Consider the following 13,412-nt stretch of genomic DNA (forward strand, 5'->3'; position numbering starts at 1 on the left):
TCCATAATGATCACATCTGCTGACAGCAGGCCTCTGCAGACTGGACCCAGAACCACCCCAGTCAAAGATACATCAGTACAGCTTAGACCTAAACCACCCTGGAGTCAAAGATACATCAGAACCACCCAAAGATACATCAGTACAGCTTAGACCTAAACCACCCCGGAGTCAAAGATACATCAGAACCACCCCAGAGTCAAAGATACATCAGAACCACACCAGAGTCAAAGATACATCTGAACCACCCAGGAGTCAAAGATACATCAGAACCACCCATGCTGACATCAGGCCTCTGCAGACTGCACCCAGAACCACTCCAGTCAAAGACACATCAGAACCACCCAGGAGTCAAAAATACATTAGAACCACCCAAAGATACATCAGAACCACCCGGGAGTAAAAGATACATCAGAACCACCCGGGAGTAAAAGATACATCAGAACCACCCGGGAGTCAAAGATATTAGAACCACCCAAAGATACATCAGAACCACCCGGGAGTCAAAGATATTAGAACCACCCAAAGATACATCAGAACCACCCGGGAGTCAAAGACATATTAGAACCACCCAAAGATACATCAGAACCACCTGGGAGTCAAAGACATATTAGAACCACCCAAAGATACATCAGAACCACCCGGGAGTAAAAGCTAGAGGGTGAAGTAAGACTGTATGGAGAATTTTGGCCTAAGGACTTGGGCTTCATCTTTCAGTAAGGATAATACAAATGGTTCAATTCCAAATATGTTTTGTGAATATTGACAGAAACAACTTGAGATGCAAAAGGCTCCTTTTGTATTTTTTGTCTAGAGACAAACAGTATGACAGGTCTAAAAGTTGACTTTTGCCTTAAATGTATAGAGACGTGAGCTGAATTATGAAAAARAACACAAACTGCCTGCAATCATGGGCAGTCCCTTGCTGTGTTTTTAAAACGCTGTGATACCCAGTGAAAATGGCAGGAAGACATTCCTGCTGAGATGCTTGAGAAGCCAAGGCAGGTAGTTGGGGGAGGGATGGGAGGTTACTTAGCTAGAGTGGAGAGGAATGGGGTAGAAGACGTTTGTATTAAGTCCACCTACAGCTTTCGATTTCCAAGGTGCAGTTCTGTTCGTCGAGGGGGTACCTCCTCAAGTCCATCATGCAAGCTGCTGTGGTGGTTATTCTGGAAAAGATAGAGAGCAGAGACATAGAGGGTGAGAGAAAAGGGAGGGTAGAGAGAACCGCTGTTACCTTGGTAACCTTTAAGAAATCGTAGCTTAGCCTTCACTGCACGATGTGGATCTTTAATTGAGCAATGTTAGGCAGTTGTCTCGTGTTGGGAAAAAAGAAAAAAGGAAATGCAATCATTGGCAAGCTAGTGTTGGATACAACCTGTCTGAGGTCTGATTTCTAGGAGCGAGGGATGAGAAGGGATGGGGGAAGAAGAGGAAGATACATTTAGGTCAGTTTCTAATAATCTGGCCCACTGTTTGAGATCTTCCATAATAGCCRTGGTCAGTTCTTTATGAATTTTGAATGAATGAAATTGCAGAAAGTGAGGTTGTTGGGAATGTGTTCTGACTGAGGCAAGTGGATTCCAAACGGAGAGAGGTTGGAATAAGAAATGGTRTCTCAGTGAGCAGCATTTTAGTGCTCATATATAGGCCTCATGACAGCACTGATCTATGTTGTGACTGCAACCTCGCACACAACTGGAGCTGTTTGCTTCATATTTACAGTTCTACCTATAGAAACATCATGAATTAATTCAAGCTGTTAAAACGTCAAACAAAACCATAGGTACAGTTGAAGTCAGAAAGTTTTAAACACTCTAGTTTTTCAACGATTTCTTGTAACAAACTATAGTTTTGGCAAGTCGGTGATGACATCTACTTTGTGCATGACACAGTCATTTTCCAACAATTGTTTACCTAGAACAATTAGTCTTTCATTATAAATCACTGTATCACAATTCCAGTGGTCAGAATTACAACACTATAGTTGGACTGTGCCTTTACACAGCTTGGAAAATTCCAGAAAATGATGTCATGGCTTTAGAAGCTTCTGATAGGCAATGACATTCATTGAGTCAAGTTGGAGGTGTACCTGTGGATGTATCCACAGCCCTAACTTCAAAATCGGTGCCTCGTTGCTTGACATCATGGGAAAATCAAAGAAATCAGCCAAGACCTCAGACAAAAAATTGCTAGACCTCCACAAGCTCTGGTTCATCTTGGGAGCAATTTCCAATGCTGAAGTACCACATTCATCGGTACAAACAATAGTACGCAAGTATAAACACCATGGGACCACGCACCGTCCATACCGCTTCAGGAAGGAGACGTTCTGTCTCCTAGAGCGATGAACGTACTTTGGTGCAAAAAGTGCAAATCAATCCCAGAACAACAGCAAAGGACCTTGTGAAGATGCTGGAGGAAACCGCTACAAAGTATCTATATCAGCATAAACGAGTCCTATATAGACATAGCTGAAAGGCCGCTCAGAAGAAAGAAAGCCACTGCTCCAAAACCGCCCATAAAAAAAGCCAGACTACGGTTTGCAAACTGCACATGGGGACAAAGATCGTACTTTTTGGAAATGTTCCTCTGGTCTGATGAAACAAAATAGAACTGTTTGCCATAATGACCATCGTTATGTTTGGAGGAAAAGGGGGAGCTTGCAAGCCGAAGAACACCATCCCAACCGTGAAGCACGGGGTGGCAGCATCATGTTGTGGGGGTGCTTTGCTGCAGGAGGGACTGGTGGGCACTTCACAAAATAGATGGCATCATGAGGAGGAAAATTATGTGGTATATATTGAAGCAACACGTAGGACATCAGTCGGAAGTTAAAAGCTGTCGCAAATGGGTCTTCCAATAACAATAACCCCAAGCATATTCCAAAGTTGGTGCAAAATGGCTTAAGGACAACAAAGTACAAGGTATTGGAGTGCATCACAAAGCCCTGACCTCATCCTATATAAAATTTCGTCGGGCAGAAACTGAAAAGCATGTGCGACAAGGAGGCCTACAAACCTGACTCAGTTACATCAGCTCTGTCAGGAGGAATGGGCCAAAATTCACCCAATTTATTGTGGGAAGCTTGTGGAAGGCTACCCGAAACGTTTGACCTAGGTTAAACAATTTAAAGGCAATGCTACCAAATACTAATTGAGTGTATGTAAACTTCTGACCCACTGGGAATGTGATGAAATAAATAAAAGCTGAAATAAATCATTCTCTTTACTATTATTCTGACATTTCACATTCTTAAAATAAGGTGGTGATCCTAACTGACCTAAGACAGGGAATTTTTACTCTGATTAAATGTCAGGAATTGTGAAAAATGTATTTGGCTAAGGTGTATGTAAACTTCCGACTTCAACTGTACATCTTTAATGCTTAATGTAAACATCTAATTCATTCAAGCCCAAAAGCCAACAATCAAACRCAGAAAGTCAATTTACCAAGCTTGTTTTATTCCCTTGGGATACATTGAATCAGTTGAAAAATGAAACAAAATGTGTATGCTTTAATCTCACACTAAATTGTGATTGACTGCTATACGTATATGTTTCCACCACGTGTGTTTATTAGGGGTGTACATTCATTGTATTCCATTTCAATAAATCCAGAAACGTAGGAAAAGTGCACTGCTTACAGATTATTAGTGTGGGAGTTTATGGCATTGAACTGAGATATTAACTAGTGCAGCACATTTTAGTAATTACATTTGTGCTGTTAAATCATACCAGCTTGTGCCTGCTTTCAGGTTTTTYGTGTAAATGAACTAGGGAGCTCACTGGTTTGSCTGAATGGGAAAACTAATTGAGTTTCAACTCATCACCCCTGTGTGTCAGATGCACCGTCACATTCATGGGGAGAGTTTGAAAGGTAAACAATTTGTGTGTGTTAGGGGGCGGGAGAGAGTGGTGGGGAGTTTACCCTTTACAACAGCCTATTTTACATTTGGGATGCCCAATGTAGGATAGCTGAGTCCATGCTGTCTTCCAGACTGCAGGACATTTCAGCACATTGCAAAAGATTCCCAGTGTGCAGGCTAATACAAGCCACCACAACTACTGTCAAACACATGCACAGGTACTGGTGAAGTGTATTGAGTGCAATAGGAAAACAATGTGAAGTGTTAGCAGGGCCTATACAACCATGATGAAAACAGAACCCATTTCAATACAGCGAGTCACYGTTTGGGACGATATACTTTTTGACTCCCTCTACTTTGGTGCGTTAGGACATAATGCCGTGGCAAAATTATTCTGACTCTCCCCATGGCACAACACAACCTCATTATCACTCCCCTCCGGCTTTATCATAGACCAAGTACATTTCACTTCGCATTGTACATWGTTTTCTATCTCACAACGTTACTGTAAATGACTAATGTAAAGCAAAGCTGCAAAATGTTGGGGAAAGAAAAAGAAGCCTGTGTCCCTTGGGGCTCTGGCTGCTGTGCTACTTTAAAAGGGCCCCAGGATGCTCCTCTCCCCCCAGCAGCCCCCCAGTCSTCTGGGTGGGTCCCTGTGGGCACCTCACTGCAGACTCACTGTCTGGGATGTTTCATTGATGAAACTGGGACATTGTGGTGATGAGGGATGAGGAGGGTGTTTTGTGGCTTTTTTCTGGGGCACAGAATTCTGGATGGGAAGTGAGCCTCCTTTCCAGTCAAACAAATAAACAGAAATAAGTGGTGCACTATATTTGTTTGTCTTGTGCAGTACAATAGTGACTGCTACATGCAATAGTAAATGGTACATACAATAGTGACCACTACATACAATAGTGACCGCTACATACAATAGTGACTGCTCCATATAATAGTGACTGCATTATACAATAGTGACTGCTTAATACAATAGTGACTGCTACATACATTAGTGACAGCTACATACAATAGTGAATGCTACATACAATGACGAAAGATACATACAATAGTGACCGCAACATACAATGGTGACTGCAAAATAGAATAATGACTGCTACAAACATTAACGACTGCTACATACAATAGTGACTGCTACATACATTAACGACTGCTACATACAGTAGTGACTGCTACATACAATAGTGGCTGCTACATACAATAACCACTGCAACATACAATAGTGAAAACTACATACAATAATGACTGCTACATATAATAGTGACTACTACATACAATAGTGACTGCTACATACAATAACGACTGCTACATACAATAGTGACTGCTACATACANCGACTGCTACATACAATAGTGACTGCTACATACAATAGTGACTGCTACATACAATGGTGACCACTACATACAATAACGACTGCTACATACAATAGTGACAGCTTAATACAATAGTGACTGCTATATACATTAGTGACAGCTACATACAATGGTGACTGCTATATACAATGGTGACTGCATAAAACAATAATGACTGCTACATACAATAACGATTGCTACATACAATAGTGACTGCCACATACAATAGTGACTGCTACATACAATGGTGACCAATACATACAATAACAACTGCTCCATACAATAGTAACTGCTCCATATAACAGTGACTGCTTCATACAGTAGTGRCAGCTTAATACAATAGTGACTGCTATATATATTAGTGACAGCTACATACAATAGTGACTGCTACATACAATAATGACAGATACATGCAATAGTGACTGCTACATACAATGGTGACAGCTACACACAATGGTGACTGCTAAATACAATGGTGTGTGCAAAATACAATAATGACTGCTACAGACAATAACRACTGCTAAATACAATAGTGACTGCTACATACAATACAAGTGGCAGCTACATACAATAGCGACTGCTACATACAATAGTGACTGCTACATACAATAGTAACTGCTACATACAATAGTGACTGCTACATACAATACAAGTGGCAGCTACATACAATAACGACTGCTACATACAATAGTGACAGCAACATACAATTGTGACAAGCACATGCAATATTGACTGCTACATACAATGGTGACTGCAACATACAATAGTGACTAGTATGTACAATGGTGATGGCTACATTCAACGGTGACTGCAACATACAATAGTGACTGCTACATACATTAGTGACTGCTACATACAATAGTGACTGTTACATACAATAGTGACTGCTCCATACAATAATGACTGCTACATACAATAGTGACTNGCTACATACATTAGTGACCGCTACATACAATAGTGACTGTTACATACAATAGTGACTGCTCCATACAATAATGACTGCTACATACAATAGTGACTGTTACATACAATAGTAACTGCTCCATACAATAGTGACTGCTACATASAWTAGTGACTGCTCCATACAATAGTGACTGCTATATACAATGGTGACCGCTACATACAATAGTGACTGCTACATACAATAACAACTGCTACATACAATAGTGACTGCAACATACAATTGTGACAAGCACATACAATATTGACTGCTACATACAATGGTGACTGCAACATACAATGGTGACTGCAAAATACAATAATGACTGCCACATACAATAGTGACTAGTATGTACAATGGTGACTGCTACATACAACGGTGACTKCAACATGCAATAGTGACTGCTACATACATTAGTGACTGCTACATACAATAGTAACTGTTACATACAATAGTAACTGCTACATACAATAACGACTGCCACATACAATAGTGTTGATTTACATTGTTTCTAAACATTGGAGTAAAAAAAGCTTATTTGGGGTTCTGATGCAGTACAACAGTTGAACTAAGCTCAAGAGTTATGTGATATATCCTTCAATTATCAATGGCTATAAATAAAAGTGGCAGCTACATACAATAGTGACTGCTACATACAATAGTGACTGCTACATACTCAATAACAACTGCTACATACATTAGCGACTCCTCCATATAATAGCGACTTCTTCATACAATAGTGAGTGCTACATGCAAACGTGACTGCTACATACAATGGTGACTGCTACATACAATGGTGACTGCTAAATATATTAATGAGTGCTACATACAATAACGACTGCTATATACAACAGTGACTGCTACATACAATAGCAACCGCTACATATAATAGCGACTGCTACATACAATAGTGATTGCTACATACATTAGTGAGTGCTACATACAATGTTGACGCTACATACAATAGTGAGTGCTACATACAATGGTGACTGCTACATGCAAACGTGACTGCTACATACAATGGTGACTGCTAAATATATTAGTGAGTGCTACATACAATTAGTGGACTGCCTTATCAACAGTGACTGCTACATACAATAGCAACCGCTACATACAGTAGCGACTGCTACATTGTAATAGTGACTGCTACATACAATAGCGACTGCTACATATAATAGTGACTGCTACATACAATAGCGACTGCTACATTGTAATAGTGACTCTACTACATACAATAGTGACTGCTACATATAATAGTGACTGCTAAATACAATAGTGACTGCTACATAGAATGGTGACTGCTACATACAATGGTTACTGCTACATACAATTATGACTGCTAAATACATTAGTGACTGCTACATACAATTGCGACTGCTGCATACAATAGTGCTACATTCATTCTGTTGCACAGTCAAAATAATGTTGTGTCTCCGTGTCATGCCTGCTAAAAACATTCCAGGCTTATACTGTATGTTCCATCTCATGTAAGAGAAGCTCACATGCCAATCAAATGAACAGGAATGTCTTCCCATGAATGGTAAAGGGATCATGGTCTTCATGATAAGTCATAGAGGCATATTTGTTTCAATCATGAATATATACCCTACAGGCAATCTGTACTCTACACAGGCATGACATTGTCCTCACTTCATCCTTCCACCTTTTCACCAACTCCCTCTGGGTAACAAGAGATGCTACGACCAATTCCGCCCCTCCCTCCCTCCCTCGCTCCTTCCTCTGCACCCACAGCTGATTCCACCAAGAGACATATTAAATAAGCATTTACCAGACCATTAGTTTCCCGTCTCACTTCCAAACATCATCAAATTCTCATTAATACCACAGTCTGTCTGACAGATCCTAAAACATCTACCCCTCTGAGACAGACACCAAGAWGTCCCTGTGTTTGGTGGGGTGGACTGGGGATGAGGACCTAGTTGATATGAACAATCTCAGAGTGATTTAGTGAGGCAGTGTTAACAAAGTGTATGCTGACTGGCTGAAAAACCACCAAAGAATGGAGAAGACTGCCATTCTCTTGCAGACACTGATAATGCTATCATGTATCTCATGTCAATGAGCAAGGGCATGCGCTAAGTCCCCCATTCTGGAAAATAACACAATCCTTTTCCAGAGGCTTACCTAAGCTATATTTAATCTTCCAGACAATAGGGACATGACAAGAGCAAAATGCCATCTCCACTGATTGTGAAGTGGAATGAGGTAATAGAACCTCATAATAGAGCTACGCATAAGATAGTAATATAGCCATTACAGCAGCATYTGTACATTTAGCTGTAAGCTTCCTATAATTAACAGTTGCAACTGAATTAGGTTTTTGCTTTGAAACATTTCAAAATGGGACTGCCCTGTGTAACAAAGAAACAAACATCATTGGCCAAAGCACATCAGCATTATTTTAACCCAAAGAACAGTGATTCTCTGTCTTGTCTTCTGAGGCCTCCATTCACCGGAGACACATGATGCTAAACAAATAAAGTTAAGTCAAATGAATTTATTTAAAAGCACAAGTACATGTGTACCATGTGTACAGTCAGGTCCAAAATGATTGGCACCCTTGATAAAGATGAGAAAAAAAGACTGTATAAAATAAATAATGCAAATACTGAGATATTTTGTATGCTACATTTTATACTAGTACAATTGCTCAGAGAAAGATATTTTGTTTAGCAAGTCATATTTTTTGGGGTAACACATTATTTGGATAGTCCATCTGGGCAATTCAATGGTAAGGGAATTAGGTTTTGACTCAGTATTTTCACCTTAAAATGTATGCCTGTAACGGCTGTCTTCGGGTGAAAGAGAGGAGGACCAACATGCAGCGTGATGATAATCCATATTTTAATTAGGATATTTAAACGACGAACAAAAACAACAAACTGACAGAAAGAACCGAAAACGCTACAGTCCTGAACATAGGAACACAGAACAGATGAACACACAGGCTACCTTAATATGGTTCCCAATCAGAGACAATGACAAACACCTGCCTCTGATTGAGAACCATATTAGGCCAAACAACAAACCCAACATAGAAACACAAAACATAGAATGCCCACCCAGCTCACGTCCTGACCAACTAAACAAAGACTAAACAAAGGAAATAAGGTCAGGAACGTGACAATGCCAAACAAAAACCATTAATTTCAAAGTTTAGCTCTATGTACAAGGACTACATTTAACAATTTCCACTGAACATTTTACAAAAACTAATTTAGTGGAAGAACTGTGCAGATGCAAAGTTTGGTAACGGAATTATGGGACAACTTTTCCACAAACTCTATTAAATATCTGCTTCGAACTAAGATTCAAAGATGTCTGCGGAAATAATGGGTGTGTTAGCTATGACATGACACCTTGAGTTAGAAAAAATCAATTTGAGTTTTTGAACTACAGTAAGTGAAGTGGATTTACACCTGGTAACAGAATTAAGGGAATGGGTTTACATCATGGGTCCCTGATATGTACTACACAGAAATGCGTAATTATGGAAATCAATGTAATTATCTTCATTTTTTCACAAGTTTGGACATCACAGCAGAGTACAGTACAGTGCAGTAAAGTAGAGTTCAGTACAGACGGATAAACCATGTGATTCTATGTTCAGCAAAGATCTTCTGTGTATAAGTGACGCGCGAGGGCAAAAAAGCATCTAACAACGCAATTCTACGAGTAGTCTGAGGCCGACGTTAGGTAACGAGCGTTTTCAAGTGCAACGTTAATAACGACGGTTTCGGGAAACAGTTCAGAGATTTTAACAATGTTCCTACGAAGGTTCTAACAATGAACTTAGCCTTAATATGCTTTTGGGAAACCTGGTCCAGTACTGTGCTATCCAAACTTGGGAAACATACGTCTATGATAGGTTCAGATTTGGTCCACTCGGTCCATCTGTGGACGTTAACATCAAGGCCAGAGTGGACTGACCACATTTCAACTACCCTAACCCTAACCGCAAACTTAGCAGACAGTTGCTTATCAACAGATAGTTTGTTGATAGTATGAYCATCTGTAGAGAATCAACAGATGGACTATCGAAATAAAGTTCAMATTTTTATACCCCAAAAATGGTGTCAAAACGACTGTTTTCAGTACCTTTCAATACCTCACCTTGCGAGGATAATGGCACTGAGCCTTTTTCAAAAATGTTTTATGAGATTGGAGAACACATTGGGAGGGATCTTAGACCATTCCTAGATACACAATCTGCCCAGATCCTTAATATGCTTTGTCAGTGCTTATGGACTGCCTTCTTCAATTCACACACATACCAATGGGGTTCAAGTCCGGAGACTGACATGGCCATTTTATGGTCATTTAACCTCCTTTTTGGATATTGATGTGTGCTTGGGGTCATTGTCTTATTGGAAGTTTCAGCCTCCTGGTAGAGGCAACCAGTTTTTTGGCTAAAAAGTCATGGTACTGAGCAAAGTTCATGATTCCGTTGACCTTAACAAGGGCCCCAAGACCAGTGGAAGAAAAATAGCCCCATAACATCAAAGATCCACCATCATATTTGACCGTAGTTATGAGGTACTTTTCTGCATATGCTTCTGTTTTTCAACACCAAATCCGCCRCTGGTGTACGTGGCCAAACAGCTCTATTTTCATGTCATCTGACCAAAGCACCAGTTCCAATCCATGTGCCGTTTAGAAAACTCCAGACATTTACATTTGTTGGATGACATGAAAATAGAGCTCTTTGGCCACGAACAACAGTGGTGGGTTTGGCGTCGAAAGAAAGAAGCTTATGCAGACAAACTTGGCGCCGCAAGTGGATCTTCCAGCAAGACATTGACCCCAAGCACACATCAAAATCCATAAAGAAATGGTTAATTGACCACGAAATCTATATTTTGCAATATCAGTCTCTGAACTTGATCCCCATTGAAAACCTGTGTTTTGAATTGAAGAGGACAGTCCATAAGCAAAGGACAAAGGATATTAAGGATCCGTAAAGATTATGTATGGAGGAATGATCGAAGATCCCTCCTAATGTGTCTTCCAATCTCATAAAACACAAGAAAAAGGCTCAGTGCCGTTAAGGTGGGGTACTGAAAGGTATGTTAAACAGGGGTGTCAATCATTTTGCCCCGTACTGTATTTTTTTGAGAAACAAAAGTATTACTTGTTAAACAAAAATCTCTTTCTCTGAGCAATTGTATTAGTATCAAATAATATAATTATCTATTTTTTTGTATACAATATAGCTCAGTATTTGTATAATTTAATTTACAGTCTTTTTTTACTCATCTTTATCAAGTTATCATTTTGGACCTGACTGACTAGTTTCTCATATGCCTTCCCAAGGTCTCTTCCAGTCCTGTCTGACAGGCCAGGCTTTAACCAGTTTAGTTACAGTAGAATTCCAATGAAAGTTAGCTGTACCTGAGCCCATATAACACGGTGCCATCAGGATGCAGTCGAATCATACGGTTCTTCACTGTCACGCCATGCAGGAAGGACTTCTTGTCATTGAGGAAGTAGGTGTCTGGGAGCCACAGCTGGTCCGCCACGCGGTTATCCAGAGTCAGGTTGAGGGGCAGCTCAGCGTATGCCAACCGCTTGTCTCGCCAACTTTGCTGGAAATACATTGTGATGGTGTAATCCTGTGGAAAAAGGGCAAACAGCACCGTGAGATTGGGRAAAAAATAGTTGCTACACTCTTAGAAAAAAAAAGTGTTATCTAGAATCTAGATAACACATTATTTGGCTGTCCTCATGGGAGAACCCTTTGAAGAACCTTTCCAGGTAGAATCCTTTTGGTTCCAGGTAGAACCCTTTTGGGTTCCATGTAGGTTCTCCAAAGGGTTCTCCTATGGGGACAGCCGAATAACCCTTTTGGAACCTTTTTTTTCGAAGAGTGTATGCATTGACAAAAGCTTCAACTATGGGAAGTATAAGTTACCCTTACTGTAATTGCCCTATCCTACACCATACACTTACTACCCAATGTGCATAAATATATGTACATCTAAACGTATCATCATAGTCATTATGTGCAGAGTATATCAAAAAGCATTAACAGTGTTTTTCAAGGATACAATGGAAACATAATGAAAATGGGAGACTTACAGGGAAGTGATTTAAAGGCCAAGTTAAGTTGAACACCTCCAGTGACAGTACAGTATTTCTGAGTTTCGCATGATAAATGCTGCCAATTATTCTGGGAACCTCAGTGTCCCGAAATCTCAATATAATTGTCTTAAAACCATAATATACATCACATTTTATAAGCGGACTGAGAGCTAATCTTAGTGGTTATTCAGCTGGACATAAAATGACCTATATTCTCACAGGGTGTACCCTATCAGAAGAATATTCCATATTTTCCAGAAAAAAATATACTTGCTGCATCGTGAAAAAAAATTAATGAAATGAAATACTAACACAAAGTAATTTTGTTTTTCATGGCTTTCGTCTGAAACGATGTGGTTTTCTTTAGCTATGACTATGTTGGCTGGCTGACAAAATACAAAAATGAACAGCTAAAATAGACGAGTTATGGCGTTAGACATAACATACATGTTGAGATTATACAATGTTTTCCAAATTGACAATAACCAGGTTTCCATCCAACCTTTTTATGCGAGTATGTTGGATAAAAATGTCGGATAAAATGTCGGATAAAAAAATGTAATGACAGGCCTTTGTCGGTAAACTTTCCAAATGTCAACAAAACAAAATACGCCAGCTAAGGTGGGATCTTTTTGTGTCGGTAAAATTAACTATGCGAGAAATATCGGTGGAAATGCTTTTAATGCACAAATACTGATATAATAATGACATTGTGTGGTCCTCCACTACGACTCGTCAGGAAAGCATGCCGTTTATTAGGCTACAGATGAAATAAGATAATATTCACAGGGAGGTGAAAGTGCAAGGTGATGAACTTGATGATCCTTTCTAATAAATATTGAGGGTCTTATTCTGGTGACATGATCAACGATGCTTGACTGCCGTTTGACAAATAGAAAAAATCTTGCTCTTTTGTCCATAATAATCTCATCATGTAGGCTATACCCGCATTGTATCTGCAAGCTGTTGGCTAGAGCTCACGTTCCAATACCAGAGTGGGCACACTCGTTATATAACACACTTTTTTTTTGTGAGAAAACCCATCAGTAGAGTTGCAAATCTGCAACAAGTCAATTTGATGCAAACACATCTCTGGTGGGAAAATACACATATTGTTTTAATGCCGATTTTAAAT

At 39.8% G+C, this 13,412-nt stretch overlaps 1 protein-coding gene across 2 annotated transcripts in view; it reads right to left on the reverse strand.

Annotated features, from left to right (window-relative positions):
* Window positions 1-13,412, reverse strand: part of LOC111951184 (gamma-aminobutyric acid receptor subunit beta-4) — a 64,890-nt gene that overhangs the window by 11,457 nt on the left and 40,021 nt on the right. For both annotated transcript variants that reach the window (XM_070434589.1, XM_023969242.2), the window contains exons 4-5: window positions 11,588-11,808; window positions 1,084-1,166 (exon numbers count right to left, since the gene is read on the reverse strand). In XM_070434589.1, the coding sequence (XP_070290690.1) occupies window positions 1,084-1,166; window positions 11,588-11,808 (304 nt within the window). The remainder of the gene's footprint in view (window positions 1-1,083; window positions 1,167-11,587; window positions 11,809-13,412) is intronic.

This window comes from Salvelinus sp. IW2-2015, linkage group LG23, assembly GCF_002910315.2.
Source record: "Salvelinus sp. IW2-2015 linkage group LG23, ASM291031v2, whole genome shotgun sequence".
Taxonomy (NCBI): Eukaryota; Metazoa; Chordata; class Actinopteri; order Salmoniformes; family Salmonidae; genus Salvelinus; species Salvelinus sp. IW2-2015.